The sequence below is a fragment of the Rhinolophus sinicus genome, chromosome 17, assembly GCF_057876585.1.
Source record: "Rhinolophus sinicus isolate RSI-liver-muscle chromosome 17, RSI-T2T, whole genome shotgun sequence".
Classification (NCBI taxonomy): domain Eukaryota; kingdom Metazoa; phylum Chordata; class Mammalia; order Chiroptera; family Rhinolophidae; genus Rhinolophus; species Rhinolophus sinicus.
The window spans coordinates 167,030,523-167,055,938 of record NC_142517.1 but is presented as its reverse complement, the minus strand read 5'-3'; the positions used below and the strand labels follow the sequence as shown (position 1 = coordinate 167,055,938).

General features: G+C 37.0%; 1 protein-coding gene across 2 annotated transcripts in view; it reads left to right on the top strand.

The window, feature by feature from the left end:
* ZNF385B (zinc finger protein 385B) overlaps window positions 1-25,416 on the top strand; it is a 375,248-nt gene that overhangs the window by 86,026 nt on the left and 263,806 nt on the right. For both annotated transcript variants that reach the window (XM_074338711.2, XM_074338713.2), the window contains exon 2: window positions 19,554-19,867. In XM_074338711.2, coding sequence (XP_074194812.2) covers window positions 19,600-19,867 — 268 coding nt within the window. In that variant the 5' untranslated portion in view covers window positions 19,554-19,599. The remainder of the gene's footprint in view (window positions 1-19,553; window positions 19,868-25,416) is intronic.

Genomic DNA, 25,416 nt, shown 5'->3' with positions numbered 1-25,416 from the left:
TAGCAAGAATCTAACAGTTCTTAAATATTGGAAGTCTATAAATGTATTCTTTGGGGGAGAAAAATTCATTCCAGTGACGTGTGAGTGATGGTATTTCAGAGCTATTGCCCTACAAAACTGTAGATTTTTTAAATTATCATTCTCTTTAGTAAGTGTTCATTGACCCTTTTTCATTGTATATAGCATTTTATTAGTTGGTAGAGCTTCTGTAATTAAGTTTTAGAATATTCAGATACCTCCAGAAACTGAAAAATCTATTTGCAAGTCTAGCATTGTCTAGATACATTATTATGCCAAACAATATAGGCACGGATACATAAATAATAATTGTGTAATATATTAAAAGTGTAAACACAAGTGAAGGTTGGGTGGACATAATGGTAAAGTATCCAGTTTGGGATGATATTGAGTTAATCAGAATGATTTCCCTTATCATGGATTTCAAATAATTTTTGACTTAAGAATATAAAAACGGGAGACTGCCTCAGTAAGAACAGCTTGAGTTCAGAATCAGAAACAGAAGGCACAGAAAGGCAGAATGAGGGTTAAATCCAGAGATGTAGGCTTAAACCAGAAAGCAAGATATTGTTCTTCCCTCATCAAGCTAAATTATTGTCATATCTATAAATATATTATGTCATTTGCAGATATAATTGATAGCATTGACATAATGTTTACACTTCTGATTTTGAATTTTAGACTGCAAAGTAAAACAATAGCATGTGCAAAATATGACTTTCTCCCTCCTGAATTGTTCTGTCTCACCCCCACTCCATCATTTGTTACCTTTTCCTTTCACCAATGATCACTGCAGATATCTGTCCCAGCTCCCTGCCACTGCAGGCTGACCACAGACATTTTGGCTGATTTCGATTTCTTGATACAATCTGGTGTCCCTGGTATGTTGTAGCACTCACTGAACACAAAGGAATAGAGTACAGTGAAAAAGCCTGAAATTTGGAGTTAGATCTGGGTTGAATTCTGACTTTTCCATTCACGCAACATTTGAGTTTGCAATTTTCTTATCATCTTGGACTTTTTCTCCTCATATGTAAAGGAAGGGCCATTAATTTTTACCTTTAAGGTTATTGGGGGGATTATGGGAAAATGGGTTCCAGATACATAACCCAGTTTCTGCGAGGATGGTTTTTTGTCATCAGTGGTTTTCAATGTGTGGTCCCTAGAATCATGCAACGCAGAATCACTTAACATTTTCACTGCAACATTCGATTATAGTCGAATGATATTTCCATGCTGCTGACTGTGGCATTCAACTTTACCTCACAAGCTCGGTGTTCTAGAAAGGAAGTTTAGGAAAGCCAATACACATTTTTCTATATTTTTGTATTTTTCAAGAATGAATAATGCTAGGAAATTTTTATACTTTAAAGTAGTCATTTTTAAAAATAAAATGTAGCCCCTTAACTGTATTTACTTAAAAATATAAAGACTATAATTATTTTCTGTGGGTTTTTGACAGATTTTGGAGAAGAAACTTGAAATCAATTAACACAGTGAAAAGGTTAAAATGCAGATTCTGGGAGTTGCGCTAGGCCTTATTTAATTCAAATCTGTAGGGTTTAGCCTGGAATTGGCATTTTAAGCAATTTTACCATAAGTCTTAGGCACTTTGAATTTGAACATCGCTGGGCTATGTACTCATCCTCCTGTCATCTTCCCTGTCTTTCTCCTTTTTTTTCTCTTTTCTTCTTTTTTCTCTTTATCTCATTTAATAATAGAATGTGCATGAGACATGTCCCTTGTCATGTTATTTTCACCTTTTAGAGTGTCAGTTTTCTCTTATGTGAAAAGAAAATAACCTACTTCTTTAGTTGCTGCGTAGAATAAATAATTGAAATAATTAAAATAGTATCAATCACTTAGAAAAGGCACATACACAGATGATAACTATAATAGAAATAATTCTATTTCTATTATATAATTCTATTTCTATTATATAATAACTATAAGAGTTATTGTAGGGGTCTCTGTTTATTAAGAGCAAAATGCAGTAACATTAATGCGTTCATGTGTGGCTTCAAGCAGAAGTTAAGTTATTCCAGAACTAGGACTAAGGTGAAGTGAAGAAGGCATTTGTGTATTTTAAGGCTTTAAGGGGATGCCCCAAATTCAGTAATCAATATAGATAATATTTCAGTATTTCAAAAATATCAAAATCAACTTAAAAAATCCATGATGAACAAAATATCAACGTTTTAAATAATGGTAAGATCCGTATTAAACAAGTTTTTCCTTTTCTGTCAGGTTCCAATATGGCTTGCCATACCAGTGTTATTGATCTAAAATATTAACATATTGTTCATCTTGATTGTTGAGATTAAACTCCACACCTGAGGGAAGTGCCTCTTTCACCTCATTGTAGTCCTGACCCTGCCTTATCTCCATGCTGAATCATTTGTGTTTATTTAGTTAAATCAAAATGTTCCATTTTCATACACATTTTGCCAGAATCTCCACTTAAAGTGTTAAGTGATGTTTGTACAAATATTTCATTTTTGATATAGATATTGGAAATATCCACATTTTGAGAATGTCAGTATTGGGTGTTAGGGATTCAGATAAGTCTCACAAAGAAACATCATTTTGCAAATGACAGTGTCACCTAAAGATTCTATTAGGTGGAAGAAGCAGCAGCAAGACTACAAATCTAGTGTTTGAGGCTCATTGCTGATTGTTCTCAATAAGGCCTGGAAAACTAGGAGTCAACAAAAAGGAAAACAACATTCAAGTAGATCTGAATCAGCCTGGCAAGAGAAATGATCGCGGAAGGAGATTTTTGTATAATTAAATGTCAGTTTGCATTTTGAAATATTGCCTGCTGCCTCCCACTCAATCACCAAGTGAGATGAGAGGGAATATTCTCTATGCAAACCCAGAACTGACAGCAGAACTTGTTGGGATCTCTGGGAAGGGTGAGTTGTAGATCAGAAAGATCAGAGCAGATAATTTCCCCAAGGCAATAAAATATTGCCAACAAATTAAGTTAGACATTATAATTCCCTCCGATGAAAAAGCAAATAAACAACAGATAAAAATGAAGCTGTATAAATATTTGGGATTTTAGAACAGGGAGGAATTTTAGAGGTCATCTAGTTCATTCTCCTCTCTTTACAAGAGAGAAATTTGATGCCCAGTCTCAACGTAACTCAACTATCAAGTGACTGACAGAGCTGTCACTTTCTTCCACAGGATGCTGGGAGCTTTTGTTAGGTTGGGATGCAGGTGAGTGGTGTAATAGGCAGTGGCAGTGGTCTGCTGCTGCTTGTACGCAGATGGCTTAGAAGTCTTTAGATCTCATGAAGTGGGACTGGGAAGTGGAGAGACACATTTGGATAAACGATCAGGACCAGCTGAACAGCGAAGTTTGTCATCATTCTAACATACTTTGTTCTTTTCTTCCCCATTCTACCAGTTATACAAATTACAGATTTATTGAATCAGAGTCTATAGGGGTAGAGCTTAGACATATTGATTTTTGGTAAAAGCTCCCTGGTTGTTTTTAAGGCGCACCTGTGTTAAACATAGCTGCATTAGCGATCCATTTCTGTTTGACAAAGAGGTCTTTATCAGTCAATAACAACTTAATGTGCATTAATTCAGGGGTAGGCTTGAGTGGAGATGCAGAATGAAGCATAAAAGTCCTAGAAAAGCAATCTATGAAAAAAACAAAAGAGGGAAATTCTTCAAAAACAAATATTGCCGCTTTTCAATTTTGTCCAATCAATGTGAGAATGGGAGGAGCTTAGATCCATAGTTAGCAACACTACAGGGTCTTTTCTTTCGTTCTCTATTCATAACCAGACTAAGCTTTTGAATGCCCCTCTTGGAGCTACTCGAGAATTTTATATAAACCAGTTGTCATGGAACATAATACTACATTATTCATCATCACATAATGGTTTCAAAAACAAATTTTTTGTTTGTTTCTAATCTCAGACGTAGAGTTGAGTTAAGCACTCCTCACGTCAGAGCATGCTTTCACTCATCACTGGTTGGAGAGAGGCTCCTTCCTTGTATTTACTTGTTTCCTTCTATTCCCATGTCTCTCCCTCCCATCCCCAAATAGGCATGGGTTCTTTTAAAATTATTCCAACATATGATGAATGTGTTCACTATTTTCATGTATTTTACATTCTTCATCTGGGTCACTGAGGTGAGAGGAGAGAGAAGACGAAAGAGTTTGATAGATGCTTCAATACATCTTTCAACAAACATTTGTAGAGATTGAAGCGTGCTCCTTTTCAAAATGCTTAAGGTCCTTGCTTAATTTTTCTTGGTGGTATAATACCACATGCATTTCAGTTGTTGATGTGTTTCAAGAATTCAAACTAGTAAATCCAGTCTCGACCTGGTAGTTAGTTAGTTCCTACCACACATTGACCCATCTTGCCTGTCATTTTCCCTACAATCCCTAAGTACATAGGATGGTTGATTGGTAGCTACCTATAAATCAAAAATGCCTGTACCCATTTGTGTATTTGAAAACATGAAATGGATCTACAGTCTGTTGTAGTCAACAGTAGGTACAGATTTACAGTGGCTGAACAAATTGTGTGCAAGCTGTTCTTTTCCTAAGTTTTTTAAATGTAAATCAGAGTGATTTTAATAACTTAATAACTTTGAAGTTAAGAATCTATAGAAAAATAGTTGGGGGGAATGTACTTCATGAACATTTTATAGAGTAAATTTAGCATTTACTCTTAGGGGCAACAAATAAATTTGGCCTTTCCTATTTTTCCAGGTTTTTGTTTTTGTTTTCTTTTTCCCTGTGATAGAATTAAGTCAAAGTCAGTCTTTTCTTTCAGGGGGAAAGTGAGAACAAAAGACTTTAAATGTCATCAGATGGAACATCACAAGCAGTGAAGAAACATTTTTAAAGATCAATTTTAAAAGGGCAAAAGACCATTTAAAGGAAAATCAATATGGAAGGAACAGGTAGTCAGAAGTGGCAATAAATTAAAAGTTCAAGCAAAATCAACTTTCTTGTCATCAGACTCTTAGTCTGCACATCGCTTTTCTAGGTCATCTTTACCTGCCCTCTCAATTTCACATCAATCCCAACTAGCAGTGGGGTAATGACCTAATGAACATGGAGGAATCTCTTTTCATTTGAAACCTGGAGGATTGGTCTTTCCCCCAGAACATTAGGACACTGATTTTCAGCAAGGCATTTTCTCCTTTTCTCTTTGGAGCAGTTTCTGATTTTGACTCTTACAATCAAAATCTGACAATCTCAATTGCTCTGATATTTGAGTCTTCATGGCCTATCTCATCATCTTTTATATACCTGACCTTCTTCTCAGTAATTGCGTCATCTTCTGCCTGTAGTACCTTTGGGATTAATTTCTTCAGCTGGGCTTGCGAGGTCATTTCCTGGCCGCCATATCAAACCCACCGAAGCTGTCAGCTTTGAGTCTTGACCTGGTGTTCTAAATTCTTAAGCGAGCCTTGGGAATTGGTATTTCCTCCTCATGTTACTCTTAAGTACATTACACTTGCTGTGTGCTTTGACCCAATAGAACACAATCCCTTGTCTCAATCTATCTTTGTTCCTCATTAGTGGCAGTAGCTTGTAATAGGGTAACTACAAGGGGCAGATAAGGACCTGCCAAAGACCAGATAAAATTACTCGTAGAATGTACTGGCTTCGAACTTACTGATGCCTCCATGTTAACTAGTGTGTGTGTGTGTGTGTGTGTGTGTGTGTGTGTGCGCACGCACACACACACACACACACAGCATTGCATTTTCAATTATTCCAGACCAAGTTTTAAAATATTATAACAGAAGAAGAGAGTGAAAAATCACATTATTGCCCAAAATTACACTTTCTGGTGTGAAAAAGTAATGATCAGGGCTGGAATCCTTATAGGAAAGCTTATATTCTGTTGTTGAATGCACACAGATGTTAAAACTTTTTTCTGCTGCACAATAAATACAACTGCTTTGACTATTGAAAGAACAAATGATAAATGATACCTAAGCTGTGTTCCGGTGAATTAATGATAGCACCATCCCTTTATCTGACAGTTGTTCAGGCTTTCACAGCAATTCATCTTGTAGCTTTCAGAATAGTAATATACAAACCTCTAGTCCCCAAAATTTTGTAGGTGAAATAAAGAGAGACAATGACTGGAAGAGCTGGATGCAGGTTATTTGCTGTATGTGCGTTCTGCTCCTCTAGAGTAAGAGCAGGAGAAGGGAAGCTGGGTGGCCCTGCCCTGCCTCTGATAAGGTCACACTGGAATGATCTCCAAAATATAGCCCGTTCCCTCTCAGCAAACTGAAGAGGAACACAGTTCCTCACCACAGACTTTAGGAAGGAATATTCTACTAGTGTCTAACAAACCTGTTTTATCTTACACCCTGTTCCATAACTTTCAATGTAACCACCTATTAGAGGCCACAGCCATTTACACATTGTCCCATATGCCCTTAACTGCATTAAGAGAGATTTTATTGGTTTTCAGCCTTCTGTTTTTTATTCTTTTTCATCTATGTATCCCATTTAGAACTGTAATGGCAATTATGAACTTACATTTGTCCCCCTTTATGTGTGGTTTTGCTTTCTGCAGTCTCAATTACCCATGGAAATATTAAATGGAAAATTTCAGAAATAAACAATTCATAAGTTTTAAATTGTGTGCCAATTTGAGTAGTGTAATAAAATCTCACACCATCCTGCTCTGTCCCTCCCAGGGAAAGAATCATCCCTCTGTCCAGTGTATCCATGCTGTGTATACTAGCTACCTGTTAATCACTTAGTAGCCTTTGGTTATCAGATTGACTGGCTCGGTATTGCAGTACTTGTGTTCAAGTAACCCTTATTTTACTTAATAAAGGCCCCAAAGCCATTCACATAACTTATGTTATTGTAATTGCTCTATTTTATTATTTATTGTTAATCTGTAAATGTTTCTAATTTATAAATTAAGCATAATCATGGGTATGTATAAGGAAAAACATTATATATATATATATATATATATATATATATATATATATATATATGTGTATATACACACATATACACACACATATATATATATATATATATAGTATTCAGTACTATCTGTGTTTTCAGGCATCCCGTGGAGGCCCTAAACTCTATCTCCTATGTACTACTTAATATAAAAATTAAGAATTTCTGGAACACAGGGCAGGAAAGGATTTTTCTAAACTAAAGGCAGTGGTCATAAATGAAAAGGTAGGTAGATTTGATGACATTAAAAGTAAAAAGTTAAGTACATCTGAAAACCATGAACAAAATGGAAGGTAAATTAAATAGAAAAATCTGTTCAATATGAGAGACAGAGTTAATGTGTTTAATACAAAAAAAAAAAATCTCTTCAAATCAATAAGAGAGAGAAGCTCCAATTAAAAAAAGAAAAAAAACAAAGGCCATAAATAGGAAATTCACAAATAAAAGCCATAATACATAGTCAACATGCATATGAAAAACTGCCCAATTATCTTAGTAGTCACATAAATGCATTGGAAAATATGCTGTGTTTGTCAGATAGACTAAGAATTCTTTCAGCAGCTTTCTCAGTGTTGCTGGGGGTGCAGGGAAATAAACATTCTCATATACTGCTGATAGAAGTGTAAATTGGTATAGCTTATCTAGAAGTCATAGTGTCACATATGTATCAAAAGTGGACCTAGGAATTCTACTTTCTGGAAATTATCCTAATGGAATAATCATGGATAAGCATAAAGACATAGATACGAAAAATAATATTTTCCAAGAGTATTTAAAATAGTCAAAAAGTGAAAAAAAAAAAAAGACTCATACCACCACCACCCCAAGTTTTTAGGGGAAATGAAATAGTTTTAGGTAATCCTTGATTCTCTCGAATGCAGAGGTGTTTGGGAGAAACAGCTCCCTAAGCCCTATGGGTTACCTAATATTCCCTGGTCTTGCCCTTGTCCTCCTAGGGTCCTTCGTATCCCAGGAATGAGACTCCAGTTTGGCTAAATTATATCTGTAGAGTGAATATTTTTCTGTCATTAAAACTGATATTAAAGATATCTGATATTAAAGATAAATATGGAATGCATGGAAAAATGTTTATAATATGTCAATTGAAAAGGCAAGATACAAAGTTGTATATACAGTAATTAGATTTTTTAAAATATATAATTGGAGTTTTACAAACCTAGTAAATTTACTCTAAATTAAAATGTTTATCTCTCTGGTAGTAGGTTTGAGGGGGTATTATTTTCTTTTTACAATTTTTCTCATTTTTTTTAATGTTGAACACATTACTTTGTAAACATTTATTGAAATATAATAATACATCTAGAAAAGTATGCCTATTATAAGTGAATTGCTCAATGAATTTTTTGCAAACTGACCACACCTGTGTAACTGGTACCCAGTTGAATATATGGAACACTATCGGCTCATTGTATGCTCACTTTAAATCATTGTCACCAACTGCACAGTGATGATTAGCCTGACCTGACTTCTAATAGTGTGGATTAACTTTACATGGCTTTGTACTCATTTAAATAGATGACATCATATAATTGTAAATCTTTTGATCTGGCTTCTCTTTTGCTGGTATTACTGAGATTCCTCTATATTGTTGCATGTAGTTGTAAATCATTCGCTTTTATTGCTGTATGTTATTCCTTTGTGGGAATTAATATACTACAACGTATTTACCCGTTTGATTGTTGATGGCCCTTTGGATCCTTTTCAGTTTGGGTCTATCATAAATCGTGCTTCTATGAACATTCTAGTGACTATTATCCATTTGGTGAACATGACTATATATTTCTGTTGGATGCATGAGAGTAGAATTGCTGGTTTTTAGTACATATTGCCCGTTTTCTAAATTTGTATTAATTTATACTTCACCATGTTTGGTGAAACTCAGACATGTTTGAGTTTTTGTTGCTCCACTTTCTCATCAAGCACTTTGTATTTCCTGTCATTTTCATCTTAAATGGTAATACCATTAAATCCTCATGGTATTACATGGTGGGTTTAATTTGCATTACTTTAGTGACTCAGGTTGAATGCCTTTCCATATATTTATTGCTCATTTGGATTTTTTTGTGTGTGTGAATTCAAGGCTTTTGATCATTTTGTATTGGTTGGCTGTTTTATTGTTTTGCAGGAATTTCCAAATATATTCTGGATGCAATGCATTTGTTGGATATATACTTATACATTGAGAATATATCTTCCCGCTCTGTGAGTTGTCTTTTTAATCTGTCAGTGATGTCTTTTGATAAAGAAACATTTTTAATTTTAACATATTTCAATTTATAATTTTTCCTGTCATGGTTAATACCTTTTATGTTTACACCTACTCCAAAGTCATGAAAATGTTCTTTTATCTTTTCCTTAAAAGGCTTTACTATTTTTCCTGAACCACTTAGATCTTCAGTCCTTCTAGAATTGTTATATAGTGTGAGGTAGGAGTCAATATATGTTTTTCCAATATGGGTATCCAATCAATCCATTCCATTTATTGAAATTACACCATCATCTTTATCATAAAGCAGGTGACTATATATACATGTATGATTATGTTATCTGCAAATAGAGACAATTTTACTTCTTTCATTCCAATTCTAGTCGCTTTTATTTCTTTTTCTTGCCTGATTGCTCTATTTAGAACTTTCAGTACTATGCTGAATAGGAATAGTGAGAATGGACACTCTTGTCTTGTTTCTGATCTTAGAGGAAAAGCTTTCTACCTTTTACCTTTGAGAATGATGTTAACTATAGACTTGTCATATATGGCCTTTATTATGTTGAGATATGTTCCTTCTGTGCCTAATTTGTTAAGAGTTCTTATCATGAATGGACATTTAATTTTGTCAAATGCTTTTTATGCTTGTTTGGAGGTGATCATATGATTCTTTTTTTCATTCTGTTAATATGATGTATCATATTGACTGATTTGCAAATATCGAACTATCCTTTCATCCCTGGGATAAATCCTGCTTGATCATGATAAATGAAACTTTTAATGTGCTACTGAATTTGGTTTGCTAGTATTTTATTGAGAATTTTTGCATCTATATTCATCAGGGATATTGGTCTGTAGTTTTCCTTTCTAGTAGTGTCTTTTTTTGTTTGTTTGTTTTGGTATCAGGGTAATGCTAGCTTTGTAAAATGAGTTTAAGAGTGTTCTCCACTTTGAATTTTTAGAAGTGTTTGAGAAGAATTGGTGTTAATTCTTCTATAACTATTTGGTGAAATTTACCAGTGAAGCCATCTGGTGCTGGGTTTTTCTTTGTTGGGAGATTTTTGATTACTGATTCTATCTGCTAACTAATAATTGGTCTATTTGGATTTTGTATTTCTTTCTAATTCAGTCTCGGTAAGTTGTATGTTTCTAAGATTTTTCCATTTCTTCTACGTCGTCCAGTTTGTTGATGCATAGTTGTTCATAGTAACCCCTCATAGATCATCTGTGTTTCTGTAGTATCAGCCAGAATGTCTTCTTTTTCATTTATAATTTTGTTTATTCACATCCTCTCTCTTTTTCCCTTGGTTAGTCTAGCTAAGGCTTTGTTAATTTTGTTTATCTTTTCAAAGAACCAACTCTTAGTTTGGTTAATCTTTTCAATTGTTTTTCTGTTTTCATTTTTTCTCCTTTGATCTTTATTCTTTTCTTTCTTCTGCCAACTTTGGGCCTTTTTTTTTTTTTAATCCCCTAGATCTTAAGTCATAGAATTGCTTGCTTATTTAGGATCTTCCTTGTTTAATGTAGGCATTTACTTCTATGAACTTCCTTCTTAGAACTTCTTTAACTGCATCCCTTAAATTCTGGTATATTGTTTTTCCATTTTTTTGTTTATCTCAAGAATGTTTTTATTTCCCCTTTAATTTCTTCTTTGATCCATTGGTTGTTTAGGAGGGTGTTGTTTAATTTCTGTGTTTTCATGAATTTTCCAGTTTTCCTTTTGCTACTGATTCTAGTTTCATGTTGTGGTCAGAGAAGATACTGGGTATGATTGCAATCTTCTTGAATTTGCTAAGACTGTTTTGTGGTCTAACATATGGTCTATCTTAGAAAATGTTCCACGTGTGCTTAAGAAGAATGTATATTTTGCTGTTGTTGGATAGAATGTTCTGTATATGTCTGTTAGGTTTATTCTCGAAATAATAAATTTGTATTTTTTCTTCTTTTGATAGAATCTCAGTGTATTAAGCATATAAGGGTATTTTCAATCCTAGCTTTATATAAAATGCTCATATATATTTGAAAATGATATTCAGGCATTAAGAATAAAGTACTTTTGTTTTCATTATTGATATTTTTTATGCTATTTGTATATTATGGTAACTTGGACCACTCAAAAGATCAAGAGTGTCAGAAAAGGCATTAAGCTACATAACATTGAACTACTGGGCCTTCTAAAGGCCAAGGTCAAATTATCTATTAGCTTTTGACTGAAGCTGAACTTCAGCTGAATTAATTCTAGCAATTATTTTATTTTGTCAGAGGTTCATGAGCACCTTGCTTTATTTATAGTTAAGTAACTCAAATGCCCCAGGCTATTTATCTAGCATATTACTCAATTCAAAATAGTTCAAATCTCTCCCTACTTGATGCAAGAATTTCAATATTTTACCAGCTTGCCCTCTTGCATACTTTTTTGAGTGCATGAGATACTCCAAGCCAGTTGTTATTCAACATCTTAACCAGCTGCCTGGCTCTGCCCCACTGCATCATTCTTTTTTTTCCTTCTTCTTCTTCTTCTTCTTCTTCTTCTCCTTCTTCTTCTTCTTCTTCTTCTTCTTCTTCTTCTTCTTCTTCTTCTTCTTCTTCTTTTCTTTTTTTTTTTTTTTATTGGTTTCAGGTGCACAAAACAATGTAATAGTTAGACATTTATCATTTATATCCCTCACACAGTGACAACCCCCCTGCCCCCATCCACTATCCCTCTGACATCGCACACAGCCATTACATTTCCACTGTCTCTATTCCTAATGCTGTACTCCACTTCTTGTAACTATATGTATATATAAAATTGTAGTTGACATTCATTATTGTTCAGCTTCAGCTTCAGGTGTACAGTGCAATGATCAGGCATCTACATCTCCCATGAGGTGGTCTCCCTAACGAGACAAGTGACCATTGGATACCCTACAAAATCTTTACAACATTATTGATTACGTTCCCCAAATTGACTTTCGTATTCCTGGAGCAATCTTGTGGTTACTGACTGTGCTTTCTAATCTCCTCACCTTCCTCCTTATCCCCACCCCCACTCCTAGCAACCTGCAGTTTTTCTCTGTCTCTGAGACCGTTTCTGATTAGTTCATTCATGTATTCTTTTCTTTAGATTCCACATGTAAGTGAGATTATATGGTATTTGTCTTTCTCTGTCTGACTTATTTCACTTAACATAATGTTCTCTAGGTCCATCCATGTTGTTGCAAATGGTAAGATTTCTTTCTTCTTTATGGCTGCATACTACTCCATTGTTCCCTGGTCATCTAGTGGTTAGGATTCAGTGCTCTCATCATTCTTTTGTTGGCCAGTAACATTTTCAGCCTCCTGTTGCTGCTTTCCCGTGTGTGGCTTTAACCCTGAGTGCCATTCTAGACTCTCACCCAGTTCTCCACAGTAATAAGAGGATCAGCTGAGATGTTTGTATGACTTCACTGATGGCTTTTGGGATTAAAAAAAAAATGCAAGTGGAGAACTCCACAGTTTTTACTAGATATGGAGGTTCTCTGAGTTCACAGTCCAAAGCCCTCTGCAGGAGTTCTCTATTGTAAAGTCTTCTCTGCCCAGGCTCAGGCCCATCTCCATGTTTCAGGGATCAATTTACTTTCCCACAAAGGGAATGCCTGGAACAAGTCTCTCATATCTGTCCCCTAGGCCCAGAAACAGTCATAGGCGCATCCTTTTAAGTGTGTCTTTCATGCCTGTCTGAATCTTTTTAGACTGACAGTGGAAAAATCTCTTCCTTTTGTGGCCATCCTGCACCCATCCACAGAGGTATGGTCTTTTCCTTTAGTTCCTAAGATAATTCAGAGCAACATCAGTACCCCAAAGTAGAGTTTATTAATATGAAATGATCCCAAATATGGGCTTAGGCAGTGTAGTCCAGTTTGAGGTTCAGCAATCTCAGGCTGTTCTTCTTTCTAAAGTAGGATGCATTCAAGTCCTTCCTGGCTTCCAGTCTCCACCCATCTCCTGTGGTTAAGTGCCTGAACAAGAAAACTCACTCATCTCCCAGTATCTAACAAAAAGTTCTAGGGACAATCCAATGTAAACCCACTAACAGGGGAAAAACATGGAAAAGAAAAGATAATTTATAGAGATGCAACTGAGCCTCAGTGAAAACAACCTTTTAGGTGATGACGAAAAGGAGATTAAGCTCCTTGGAGCCTTATGATCTCCAGAGTCCATGCTTTACTTTCACATCTCCACTTAATTGAAAGATCCTCTAAGATGTTTTCCCCAAAACAAAGGAGCAGTGTGCCCCCAAAACTGAATTAGAATAGTTTCCTCCAGGGAAACGGAACTGCTAGAAGCATTACAATGTCATTTTTTCTTATTCCGCAATCAGTGTCAGGATCTCTTGGGATTCACTTTAGGCCAGAACACCCCATTGCAATCTATTTCACTACCACTCAGCAAAGTGTCAGCAGGTGATCAGAAAAAAAAAAAAAAATCTGAGGCAAATGAACTGTATAGTGAAATCCAATCCTAAGCAATGATTTCAGTCCGATATAATAAAGCTGAAATGCTGCGGAAGTATGCTCAGAGTACTTTGGGGACTGTTATGCAAAGACTTCTCCATACTCACTCTTCTGAACAAGGAGTTGCTTCTTCTAGTTTAAGCTCCTTGTTTAGTAAGTTCATTATTGTATTTGTTTCTTTAGCCACCATAGGACAAAGGATAGTGTATTTTTATATATTCATTGTTTAATAAGTGATTGTCTAGTTGAATTGGAACAAATATTGTTTGCCATTTCTGGATCCTATTATGAACTAAGTACTGAAACATACCACAAAATGAAGATACACTACTGACCTCTTAGTTTTCCCAAAAACTGTATTTGGGGAAGGGTGTTTTTTGTAGCCTGGAACCCAAGAAGTCAACTTGTTACCCTCCTTTGAGTAGGAGTTTAGGAGTCAGGACCAGACATTGGCAACATAATGAAGTGGCCAAGACTCAATGTCAGTCCTGAATCTCCTCCATCTGTGTGTTTTCATCTTGCCCAGCCCTCCCCCTGCACCCAGAGCTTCGTTCCCTGAGGAAGCTGACTGTAGGATAGAACAGATAGGTAGCACATGGATGTTGGCACAAGTGTGCCCAGGTTAGAGTGTGGCCTATCTCAACAGAATTTGAACTTGAACCTTTTTTTTTTTTTTTTCAATTAAGGATGAAGGACTTTGCCCTAAATAATTAGGATTTTAGTTTGCCAATGAGTGGTTATATTTTTTCCTTTGGGAATGCACTGTTATTACTGTTCCTGCATCTCAAGATGCAAATAGCTATGTACTCAACCCACCTGTAAGCTACCATTATTGGAAAATATTGACCTTGGTTAGTGTGTTTACAACCAGTGCTACACGCAACACACACCCACACACAACGCATTTATTTATTCAGAAAATATTTATTAAGTGCCTACTTTGTACTAAACATAGTCTTAAAAGCTGGGATACACTGACAAATAAAGCATAGTTCTTATCCCCAAGGAACTTGAAATCTAACAAGGGAAGAACATGTAGACATTTTTACAACATTTATAACACTCTATTGTAATTTCCAGTTTTCTCTGTATTTCTCATTAGACTGTAGGGTCCCCTCATGTTGGCATCTCATCTACCTACTCACTATTGTTTCCTTAGCATCCAGCTCTGTGCCTAGATAGTTGATAAACATCTACTGAAACAAGTGAGTAAATACATATCAATGTAATAAAACTATATAAATGTTATAAAATTATAGAAATGATTAAAATGATAATACAAAGGTTGGGTTCCAGCCTTGCCATACAAAAAAAAAAAAAAGAAAAAAAAATGCTTTAGGAATGCAGAGATAAGAAGAGATCCTGGCAAGGGGAGCATCAGTAGGGCTTCAAGAAAAATGCAGAGTAAGGAGGAGGTTATCTTGGATTTGGCAATTAAGATGTGTTTATAGTGACTTTTCAAAGAGAAGCACTAAGATTAGAAAGGAGTTGTGATGTTCAGATGGTTAGGGGTTAAGGACTGAATGGGAAATGGATAAATCTGGTTGATCTGGGTTGGAGGATGAGATAAGAAATCCTTGGAGTGGGGGCAGAGCCTTTTCACGCTTATGTAGAAAGTGAGGATATCTCCTTCCATGTTGTCCATCTGATGCAGCAATTCTGTATCCAAAAAAAAAAACAAGAAAAGAAAAAAATTTCTCCAAATGTATAACAGAGATGTCTTTACCTCCGAATCAGTTTGCCATTATTTTCAATTTATTGTATATATATATAAAAATTGGGTAACTATACAGGTCAGGGCCAGTCATAGAGAAAGTTGTTACATTATAAAAGTTTCCTGATGTATCACATCCTGGATATTCAAAAACCACCCCTTAGATAGTCACTGATTATCTCATCAGCTCTTTTCCCCAAATGCAGCAACTCAAGAACCAACTCTTTCACTCCTTGACCTGCACCAAAATCTTATTCCCTCATGGATGTTAAGTTTTTGGCCACCTAATCTGATAAAATAATACCAAAAGAGCATAGAGTACTTAGTCTAGTCCGGATTTCTCTTGCCTTCAGATAAGCCTGCATGGCAGTCCAAAGCAGTATGCTTAAAATTGGATACCCCTGAAGATCCTTCTGCCCTATGCAAGTGAAACATAATTTAAAATAATCTGGTTTAAAAAAAGTTTAAATAGAAAGTGAGATTTTTCTCTCTTCCTCCACTTAAATTCACTGTTCCATTCCCCTTAGCCAAAAAGTTGACATTATAAATGTTATCACTGCCACACATATTATAAGCCTAGAAATTATATCATCTCAGACCATAGTGGATGCTGAGACCCTGATATCTTGCCTCTTCACCACCTCTAGGTCCTTTCCCCAAGACCTCTGGAACTAAATATATTTTCATTGCAAGTGGATGTTAACAGGAGTTGAAGTGATTTTTACCCCTGAGAGGGAAGGAAATGTGGTGAAGCCAGAACTAGGATTCATAAATTGGGACTTGGGGAGCAGAATGTGCACCCCCTCCCAGTCATCGCTTCCTCCCTGGAGTGCCCCCTGAGTGTGGTGTTGGAGCCTCGTGGGATCATCTGTGAGTGAGAGTAACTTTGGGAGAAAGTGAAATAGGGATAAAGATTATGAAGGGTGCTAGTAGACTGAAGAGGATTTTACAGGACAAGGCTAGAATAGCCATTCATTGGATTCCAAAGGTTGCTTTCTAACTACTTAAAATATGTATATTTAAACAAATCTGAAGCATGATTTATTTCTAGGACAAATAACAATCAGAAAAGCACAGGTAAGCAGGTTTTATCTTTCATAAGAAAATATGAAGAAGTCCTTTTTTTTTTTAGATTTCAAATTTAAAAAGGAACATTATAATGTACGTCCTGTTTCTGTGTTAATTAGCAACATGCGTAAGGCCACCCACCTCCAAAGAGGTTAAATTTTAAGATCAAAGTGTCATCAGTCCTCAGCTGAGTCAAGGATCTTAGTTGCTTGGGTTGAAATGTAACATTTAGACGTCAGTGATTCAGTGAGATGGTGCCTGACCTAGCCTTGCAAAGTTAACAGTTATTGGTTTTCTTTATGTTTTATAAATGGATTCATTTTCTAGATAGACCATGATATATTCATGATGAGCTCATTTTTTAAATGCTCTACTTATCAATTAGTTCAGTTAATTCTTATGATAAATGTTAATATTTTAAGAGAAGGCACAAAGTAATATGTTTGAACATAACTTTTATATGGCACTGATATTTTCTAAAGTTTTATGAGGAAAATGGTTTTGTGACCTCATAATAGTTTAGATTTAGGGAATAAGAGCAAAAATATTGCCATGTAGGCAGTTCAAATAACATTTCACTTATAACTCGGCTACAGGAATTGCTTAAACCTGATTTATGTCGAGTTTGCATAGATTTTAGGGACGAAAACTGTCTTTGTGGAGAGTTGAAAGGAATAGATTCATTTAGAAAATTTTGTGAAATAGAGTTCCTTAAAACAGTGGCATCAGGGTAAAGTATTTATGGGACAATAGGTTTTACATACCCAAATTAGCAATTTTCTAACAATTCTCTGTTGGTTATGATTTAGCCTATAGTATAATGCATAATGGCACTTTGCAATAAGGTGTATGGGTGTATGTGAAACTGAGTCCTTATGACTCTGACTAAATTTAGTTTTAAATACTAGCTCTGGAAATCCCCTCTCTCTCTCTCTCTATTTCTCTCTCTCTCTCCCCCTCCCCTCTTCTTCCCTCCCCCCTCTCCCGCCCTTCCCCCTCTCCCCCTCAGAGACCAAGCCTTTCCCCCATAATCAGCAACCCCGAGGCAGCAGAAGACAGTAGCTGGGACCTAACTAATAGGACCTCTGGCAAGCTAAAGATAACATCTTGACCTAAGTTATGTTTCTTCCTGAGCCCTAAGGCAGAACGACCCCCTGGTTACTTTCCCATGAGACCAGAGAGGGGAACTCTGGAAAGGACCTTAGCACTCTCTTTAAGTCCTGAAGAAATGATTCATCACTCTTACCTCACCTGCAACCGCTCAGCTCCCAACACGACTCAGAACCCCTAACCCACGGTGTCTTGTGATTTTGCCCTGTATACTCTGTCACCTACACGCCATTGGGGAGCCAGGTCTTTGAGCTCACTGGGTCTCCAGGCTTGGTGCCATTCCCTTAAAATAAACCTTTAGTTTTTTTGCTGCAAACTCCTTTTCGCGTCTCACTTGGCTTCCATGCCCACAGGCAAATGAACCCCCTTGAGCTGGTAACATAAAGAAGGAGTCCTTCATGGCATACTGTATACATAGGACCAGTATCTATTTTTATGATCATACCTGTGCTCTAACTCCTTTTCTGAATTTTAACTCCTTTTCTGAATTTTAAACTTTCAACTAGTGAACACTACAAATATGGACAAGTCTCTACTTGCCCCTTCCTTTCTATAGAGTTCCATGCCAACTTAGATCAATGGAACTGCTCAAAGCCCCAGAGTTTTCGCCCCGGCAGAAATCCCTCACAAGCCTGGAGCCTTTCTTTATCTGAACAGTGCTATCTACCTCAGTCAGTTCTTTCTCACACTTACCCCCTTTTCCTTAGTGCTTGCCCAATTATTCCCCGAATCTTGTTCTCCTCTTTCTTCTATGAGATTGTCTTTTTTTTTCTTCTAGTTGAGAACTGTATGCATTGTAATAATTACATTGATGAGTATGAAAATGCTGGTAATACAGGTATTACTAAAATGAAAAATTACATGTATTAAAGTAGAACGGAACAAGATAAGAAGCCAAGGCTATCTTAATCATCAGGTTCTTGAGGTACTGAAAGTCTCCTTTCAAATCTTCACTTAGTTTATAATCTGTCACTTTGCCCTTAACTAAATAAGTGAAGAAAAAAAAAATCAGCACTTAAAAGTAAACAGAATTGTATCTTAGTCTGTTTCACTCTATTTTTTTTCAATATTAGTTTACCATATATTGTATTTCTGTTATTTTGTATTTTAGATGTTCTGCATTTCCACCTCATCAAAGATTAAATTGATGTTTATGGGATAATCTGGAAACCTAAATACAGTTTGTTTCACTACATCTGTAAGAAAATATGTTCAAATTCCTGTTGGCTGACTTATAAAGGGGCTTTTGGAACACAACCTAATGTAAGTTGCAGACGTACTGTGTTTTTAATCTTTGCTGCCTCCTCCCCAGGTTAGGACATGTGTCTATGTACAGGTAGTCAGCTCCGTATGTATTATATATACACTTTTTTCCACTTCTAGGTTCATAACACCATTTATTCCTTACTTCCTTCAGTAGATATTTGAATGCCTGTTATGTAAAAGGTGCTATTCTAGGCCTAAAGGATATCCAGAAATAAAGTTACGGCCCTCACAGAGCTCACACACTGTTGGGGAAACAGACCTAAACCAAATGATTGCACAAATACCTATAAAATACCCTGGTGATAGGTCCTATGCAGGGAGGTCACGCAGCACTATTTGAGCATGTAAACGGAGATCTGTCTTCTCCCCAGCGTCAGACTGGTTCCTTGCAGAGAGCAGTGCTCCAGCTAAGACCTTAGGGGTGAGCAAGAATTAAAAGAGAAAAGGTGTTGAGAGGTGATGGGAGGAGGGACAAGGATAGAGTAGAAAGTGCTCTTGATAAAGGGCACACATGTTCAAAAACCATATTTGCTCAGTTAGGTACTCTAGATTAATTTTTCTGAGAGTGACCACTGAGTAGCTGGAGAAATTTTAGCTTAAACCACATCATGAAAATTAATTGTAATCATACTAGAAAATAAGAAGGCACGTATTTCACAAGTAGTTGTACCTTCCTTTTTTTTTTCCTAGTGTGAAGTACTCCTTAAGCCCTGACAACTATCTTGAAGATGGAATTATGAATATGGCAACTTTTCTACGGGGCTTTGAAGACAAGGGGATAAAGCATGACAGGCCTGAGGACCAGTTGAGTAAAGAGAAAAAGAAAATTCTGTTCTCCTTCTGTGACGTGTGCAACATCCAGCTAAACTCTGCAGCCCAGGCCCAAGTCCATTACAACGGCAAGTCCCACCGCAAACGCGTCAAGCAGCTGAACGATGGCCAGCCCCAGCCCCCTGCTCAAGGTGGGCCGCTGTTGGCCTGCCCCAGCACCAACACCAGCACAGGTAGGCGGAGCGCCCTGGCTCCATTTGCTACTGGGAAATGCTTCTGTTCTAGAAAATGAAGGCTTTAGAGCAAAACTGATCTTTTACCTCATAACTACTACTGTAATAATACGTATTTTTTTCCATACAGGTAAAATCCAAGAGCTGTTTGTTACTTCTTAGTATATGTATTTATTATTAATATGTATCTATTAGGTGCACACACATGCACACACACACACAGAATTTGTATATTGGACCATAGGCTTGGTTCTGTATCCCCATAGTATGTGAACATTTCTGAAAGTATTTTGAAACGTGTTTAAAATGGATCAGTGATATCAATATTTTCCTCCTCTCTGCAAAATTAGGCTTTGTTGGGCTTCCTTTGTCTGCTTTCTGTTGGGGAGCATACTACTTGATGGTATATAAAAAGCTGCAGCTCTATTTATAACATCCCACGATGCAGAAAAGGAGCATTAATCTTGTGTGTTAGACTCGTTACATTCTTTCAGGAAGTTGTCAGCCACAGCTGCTTGCAAATGGGTGGTGTTCTAACAATAGGATCAGGCATTGCCAAAACCAACAAGCCTTACCCCTGAGATCCTGGCACCACTGCAAGCACTTTCCCTTGGCTCTGCCTCTCACCCTTTCACTTAGGAATTCTTGCTTTCCGGCATCTGCCCTGGATTCTAAACAGCCTTTCAAAGTCCTTTATCTTATCCTTGGGCAGCGAGTCCTCCTCCACGTTGCCGTCACTGGGTGTCTTCCCTGAGATACAACTGAAGAAAAATGTGCAATGTACTGTTATCCATAGTGAAGATTTCTACAAAAAGTGGGCCTCCTACCCAGGTTTACAGGAAGGCCAAGATAAGCCTCCTCCTAAACGTGGGAGGAGGGCTCCAAATCCCACGCCAGCAAGTTCGCTCTGGTGATGCGGCTGCAGCCTGGAGGGAGATGATGCAGAGCCACCATTTGTTGGAATTTTCCTCAGTGCTGTTACGTAGTTTTAGATTTCGTGAAGTTATGCCTTTATCCTTATTAAGCGCCACTGTAAATTGTTGTGAGTGCTGTAGATAAAAAGAAAGTTTATATTTCAAGGTGACCTGACTACTTTTTTACCTGGTATATGATGTAATTTCTTAAGTTATTTACCCAATCGATACTTATCACGCTGTGAAAGACTTAGAGGAACTTATAGGCTATAAGAGGAACTTACACACTTATTAAAGTTTGTATATATATATATGTATATATATATACATATATATATATATAAAATTATGGATATATTATTATGATAATTTTAAATATTTACAGATACATTAATGCATCTGTATTTACATATTAAAAATATAGTTGGTGTTAGGTTAAAAAGTGATTACTGTCTTATAGCTAAATCAGAGAGCAATTAGCCCTAAGTAAAGGTTTGCGTTACGTCTGTAAGAGTCCAAATATCTATGCCTAAAGTGAGGTGAACCTGTGGCTTCTGCTAAGTAGCAATATTCATAGCTAACATTAATACAGCATTTTCTCTGGGCCATGTTCTGCTCCTAAGAACTTTATAGGAATTTTCTTGTCTAGTATTGTCGTCAGCCCTGAGGTAGGTACTATGATTATCCATAATTTACAGACTAAGAACGGAAGCATAGAGAGATAAAATCATTGTCCCGGTTCATATGGTATCGAAATGGCAAATCTGGAGTTCCAACTATCTTTAATGGTGAAGCCATTATTCTTTGTCACTGTTTTGCTGCTGTTTCCTACCATGCAATAACAATCGGGTTAAATTCTGACCTATGTGTTGTAATGTATCTGTGGTCATTCTTGGTTGCTTAAATAGCAAACTGACTCACTTTGATGGATCTTGAAAACAGACAGGTAAGCTCCGATTCATTAATTTCTCCATTGTTCTCCCATGCTAATGAAATTAGCTGGCTGACACAAAATAAATTTAGCAAATATATACACAGATAATTACTAGTATATTCTATATGTAAAACATAGCTCATCATCTAGTAGAACACAATGTATTAATGTATAGAACAATGGGTAAAAAAATGAGAGACAGCTTTTCAAGTCTGTGTATTAGTCTGTATGAATGACAATTTTATATATCAATACTATAGCAATAATCCATTCTCAGAAGGCTTAGGTTTAGCATATGATTAAGACAAGTCATTTAACCCTTGAAAGTGATTAGTATTAATCCTCCTACCTGAAAAAAGAAAAAAGAGTAGGTATAATAATTACTTCTTCTCTTTGAAATAGAAATTAAACATAGATGTATGTGCAAGGATGATTATGACATGATTTATAATTCCACATGTTAGGTGTACCCTGAATGTCTGATAGCAGAGAGGTTAAATACCTAATAGTACGCTTATAAGATGAAGGACAGAAACCATAGTAATTAAAAATCATATTTCTGAGGAATATGTAATGATGGGAAATTGTCCATGATATCATGCTAAGTGAAACAGCAGAAACTTAAGTGGGGTATACCTCAGTGTTGCTATGTGTACCTGTGCACGTTACCTGGTGTTTAGAGTTTCAACTCAATGAGAAGCAAGCCTAACATCGTTTTATTTTTTCAGTCACTTTCCTCAGTTTTGATCTATCAAACGTCTGTTTCCTGTCGGGTAACAGCTCCCTTAACACCTTCTCAGCCCATAACTTCTCACTTTTGTATATTCAGAGGGACTCTGATTTAGAAGATTCAGTTCTATGTATAAAAACATCCATGTCATAGCCAAAATTAGATTTGGCCAGGCAGACCCTGGAGTTTACAGTGGAGGGTGGGGCCCAGTCAGCTCTCATGCTGCCCTTCTCTTTGCCTGCCCTCTGCCCAGGTGCTGGGGAACCACGGAGGGATGGTTGGGTGGAGGTATCCTCACCTTACAGCCTTGGCAAGGTTGCAATGCTATTCTTGGTAGGTGATTGCTATTCTTGTTGTTTCAGTGGGTCACAGCGTGCTACTAACAGACCCTGTGGTCCCTTAGGCATTGCGAGTCCCTGAGATTTAGCTGCATCTTTCAGCTTACCCCCAATTGATAATAAAAGGCTCTGTTCCTCAACTGCATTTGCCTCTTTCTCTCACATTGTGGCAGCCCTGGCGAGATTGGGTCCTCTGTTCTCATCTGTGTACCAACTGTTGGGGCTTGAGGGCATGTACAGAATCTACCTGACACCTAACATCCCTCTTGAAAACCTAGAGCTGCTGGGGCCCAGGCACATGGACATGGAGTGAGGTGTAGGGGCTCCTCCATATATTTTTCCCTGTTCAGGAAGCACAGGGGAGACTGGCAAGCTCACTGACAGAGCAAGTACCTAGTTAGGGAAAAAAACACTAGTCTCCTTTTTTGTGCCCATTCCTTGACTGTCAGGGGTGTTAGGGGCTGAATTTTGTCCCCCAAAACAAGGTATGTTGGAGTTCTAATCTTCAGTACTTGAAAATATAACCTTATTTGAAGATAGAGTCTTTACAGAGGAAATTAGTTTACATTGAGGTTGTTAAGGTTACGTTGACCCTAATCCAATGTGACAGATGTCCTTATAAAAAGGGGAATTTGACATAGAGACAGACACACACAGAGGGAAGATGATGCGAAGAGACAAGATGGCCATCTGCTAACCAAGAAGAGAGGCCTGGAACCGACCCTCTCCTGAGTCCCCAGAAAGAACCAGCCCTGCAACCCCTTGATTTCGGACTTCTGGCCTCAGAACTGGGAGATAATAAAAGTCTATTGTGAAGCCACCCAGCTTTTGGTATTTGGTGACAACAGCCCTAGAGGTTAATAGAGGGAGGAACAAAGTAGCCTGTCTCCTCCCCAGAGGAGAAAAGATGTGGCCGTAGAGATAACCTTCCAAGGACTATTAATTTCAGAGGTAACTTCCCCTCCTCTCTGTCAGTCGTATTCTAGTGGTAGGGTTGGTAGGGGTGGGAGTGGGGTTCACAGGGTGGTGGCTGACTTGAGTAATTTCCCGGAATAAGTGACTGAGAGCTAACCACTTGCAGTTCTAATTAGTGAAATTAAACTAAAAATCAGTAATAGAAAACCAACAGGGAAATTAAACAGCATATCTCTTAAATAATTCATGAGTCAAAGAGGAAGACTCAAAAGAAATAAGAAACACATAGAACTGGATGAAAATGGAAGAACAACATATCAACATATGTAGAATGTAATTAAAACAGTGCTGAAAGAGACATTTATAGCACTAAGTGCTTATATTAGAATTGAGAAAAGGTCTCCAACAAATAAATCCCTACCTTAAGAAGCTAGAAGAGAAAAAATAAAGCAAGAAAACTTGAGAAATCCCAGTAAAATTGGTAGATTGCATTCCTGTCAACATCCTGAGTGTGATATTACTCTGTAGTTTTACAGAATGTTCCCATCAGTGGAAGCTGGATAAAGTGTTCAAGGAAACTCTCTGCAGTGCTTCATACATCTGTATGTGAATCTCTAGTTATTGCAATAAAAATTTCAGTTAAAAAAAAATCATGATAAAGGTGACCGTCTAAAATGCCCAGTCTTCTAATAGCATTATCAGAGGTGATAATGAAGAAAAATTGGAGGGTTTGGCTTTTTAAAACTTATCAAATGTCCACTTTACAGAGATTACTAAAATAATCTCTCTTTTTTAAGATAAGTGTCAAGAGAAGATAGATTTCGAAATAAGTTAATGGCAATGTGATATGCTGAGAACAATGATAGATCTCCATATAAGCTAGGTGTGGCACGGAGCAAGGAATGGTTAACTTTAAAAAGGTCAGGGAAGGCTTCCTTAAGGAGATGATATTTTAGGTGAATAGTCAAAGATGAGTTTCAAGTTATTCAAGGGAGAAACAACATTCCAGGTAGAGGGGACAGCAAAGCAAATGCGTGTAGGAATAAACTACAAATAGTTTATTATTATTGGAGTGAAAGAAGATCCCTCTGTCAAGGCAGAAAGTAGTTGTATCAGGAAGTCTTCCTTGTTTTGTGGGTACAGAGGCACAGGAAAAACCACAGCTGCCCAAACACACACATAGGAAAAATAAGGGAAAGCTGCTAGAATTCACAGCTCTCCTCAGTTCTCTTTCTCTCTCACTCTGGTTTATCACCTGGGACCTCCCCATCAAGTCCAGACATCCTAGCCTAGGTGTTTTTCCAGAATTCCATGTGACTGTACAGAGGTGATTTTCCATGACCTACTTACAGTTTCCCAAGTCCAGACAAAACTGACCACGTATGTTTTCTAGGTTTGGTGGCTAGCGACCCTCATTCTGCCCCTTGATATCAAAGGCTGAGACCTATTCTTTATCCTGGATGCCTCCAGCTGTAATATTTCCCCTCCATTCCTACCCCATTCACTATTGTCGTTCACATTCCCTGAGATGGATCTGAATTTCAGAAGTTGAAAGCAATTGGTACGTGAATGACTGAATCTAACCCAGTGGTTCTCAAATTTGAGCTTGCATCAGAGTCACCTGAAAGGTGATTTTAGATCGATCACTGGGCTTCATCCCAAGAGTTTCTGATTCAGTAGGTCTGGGGTGGAACCTGAAAACTTGCATTTTTCACAAG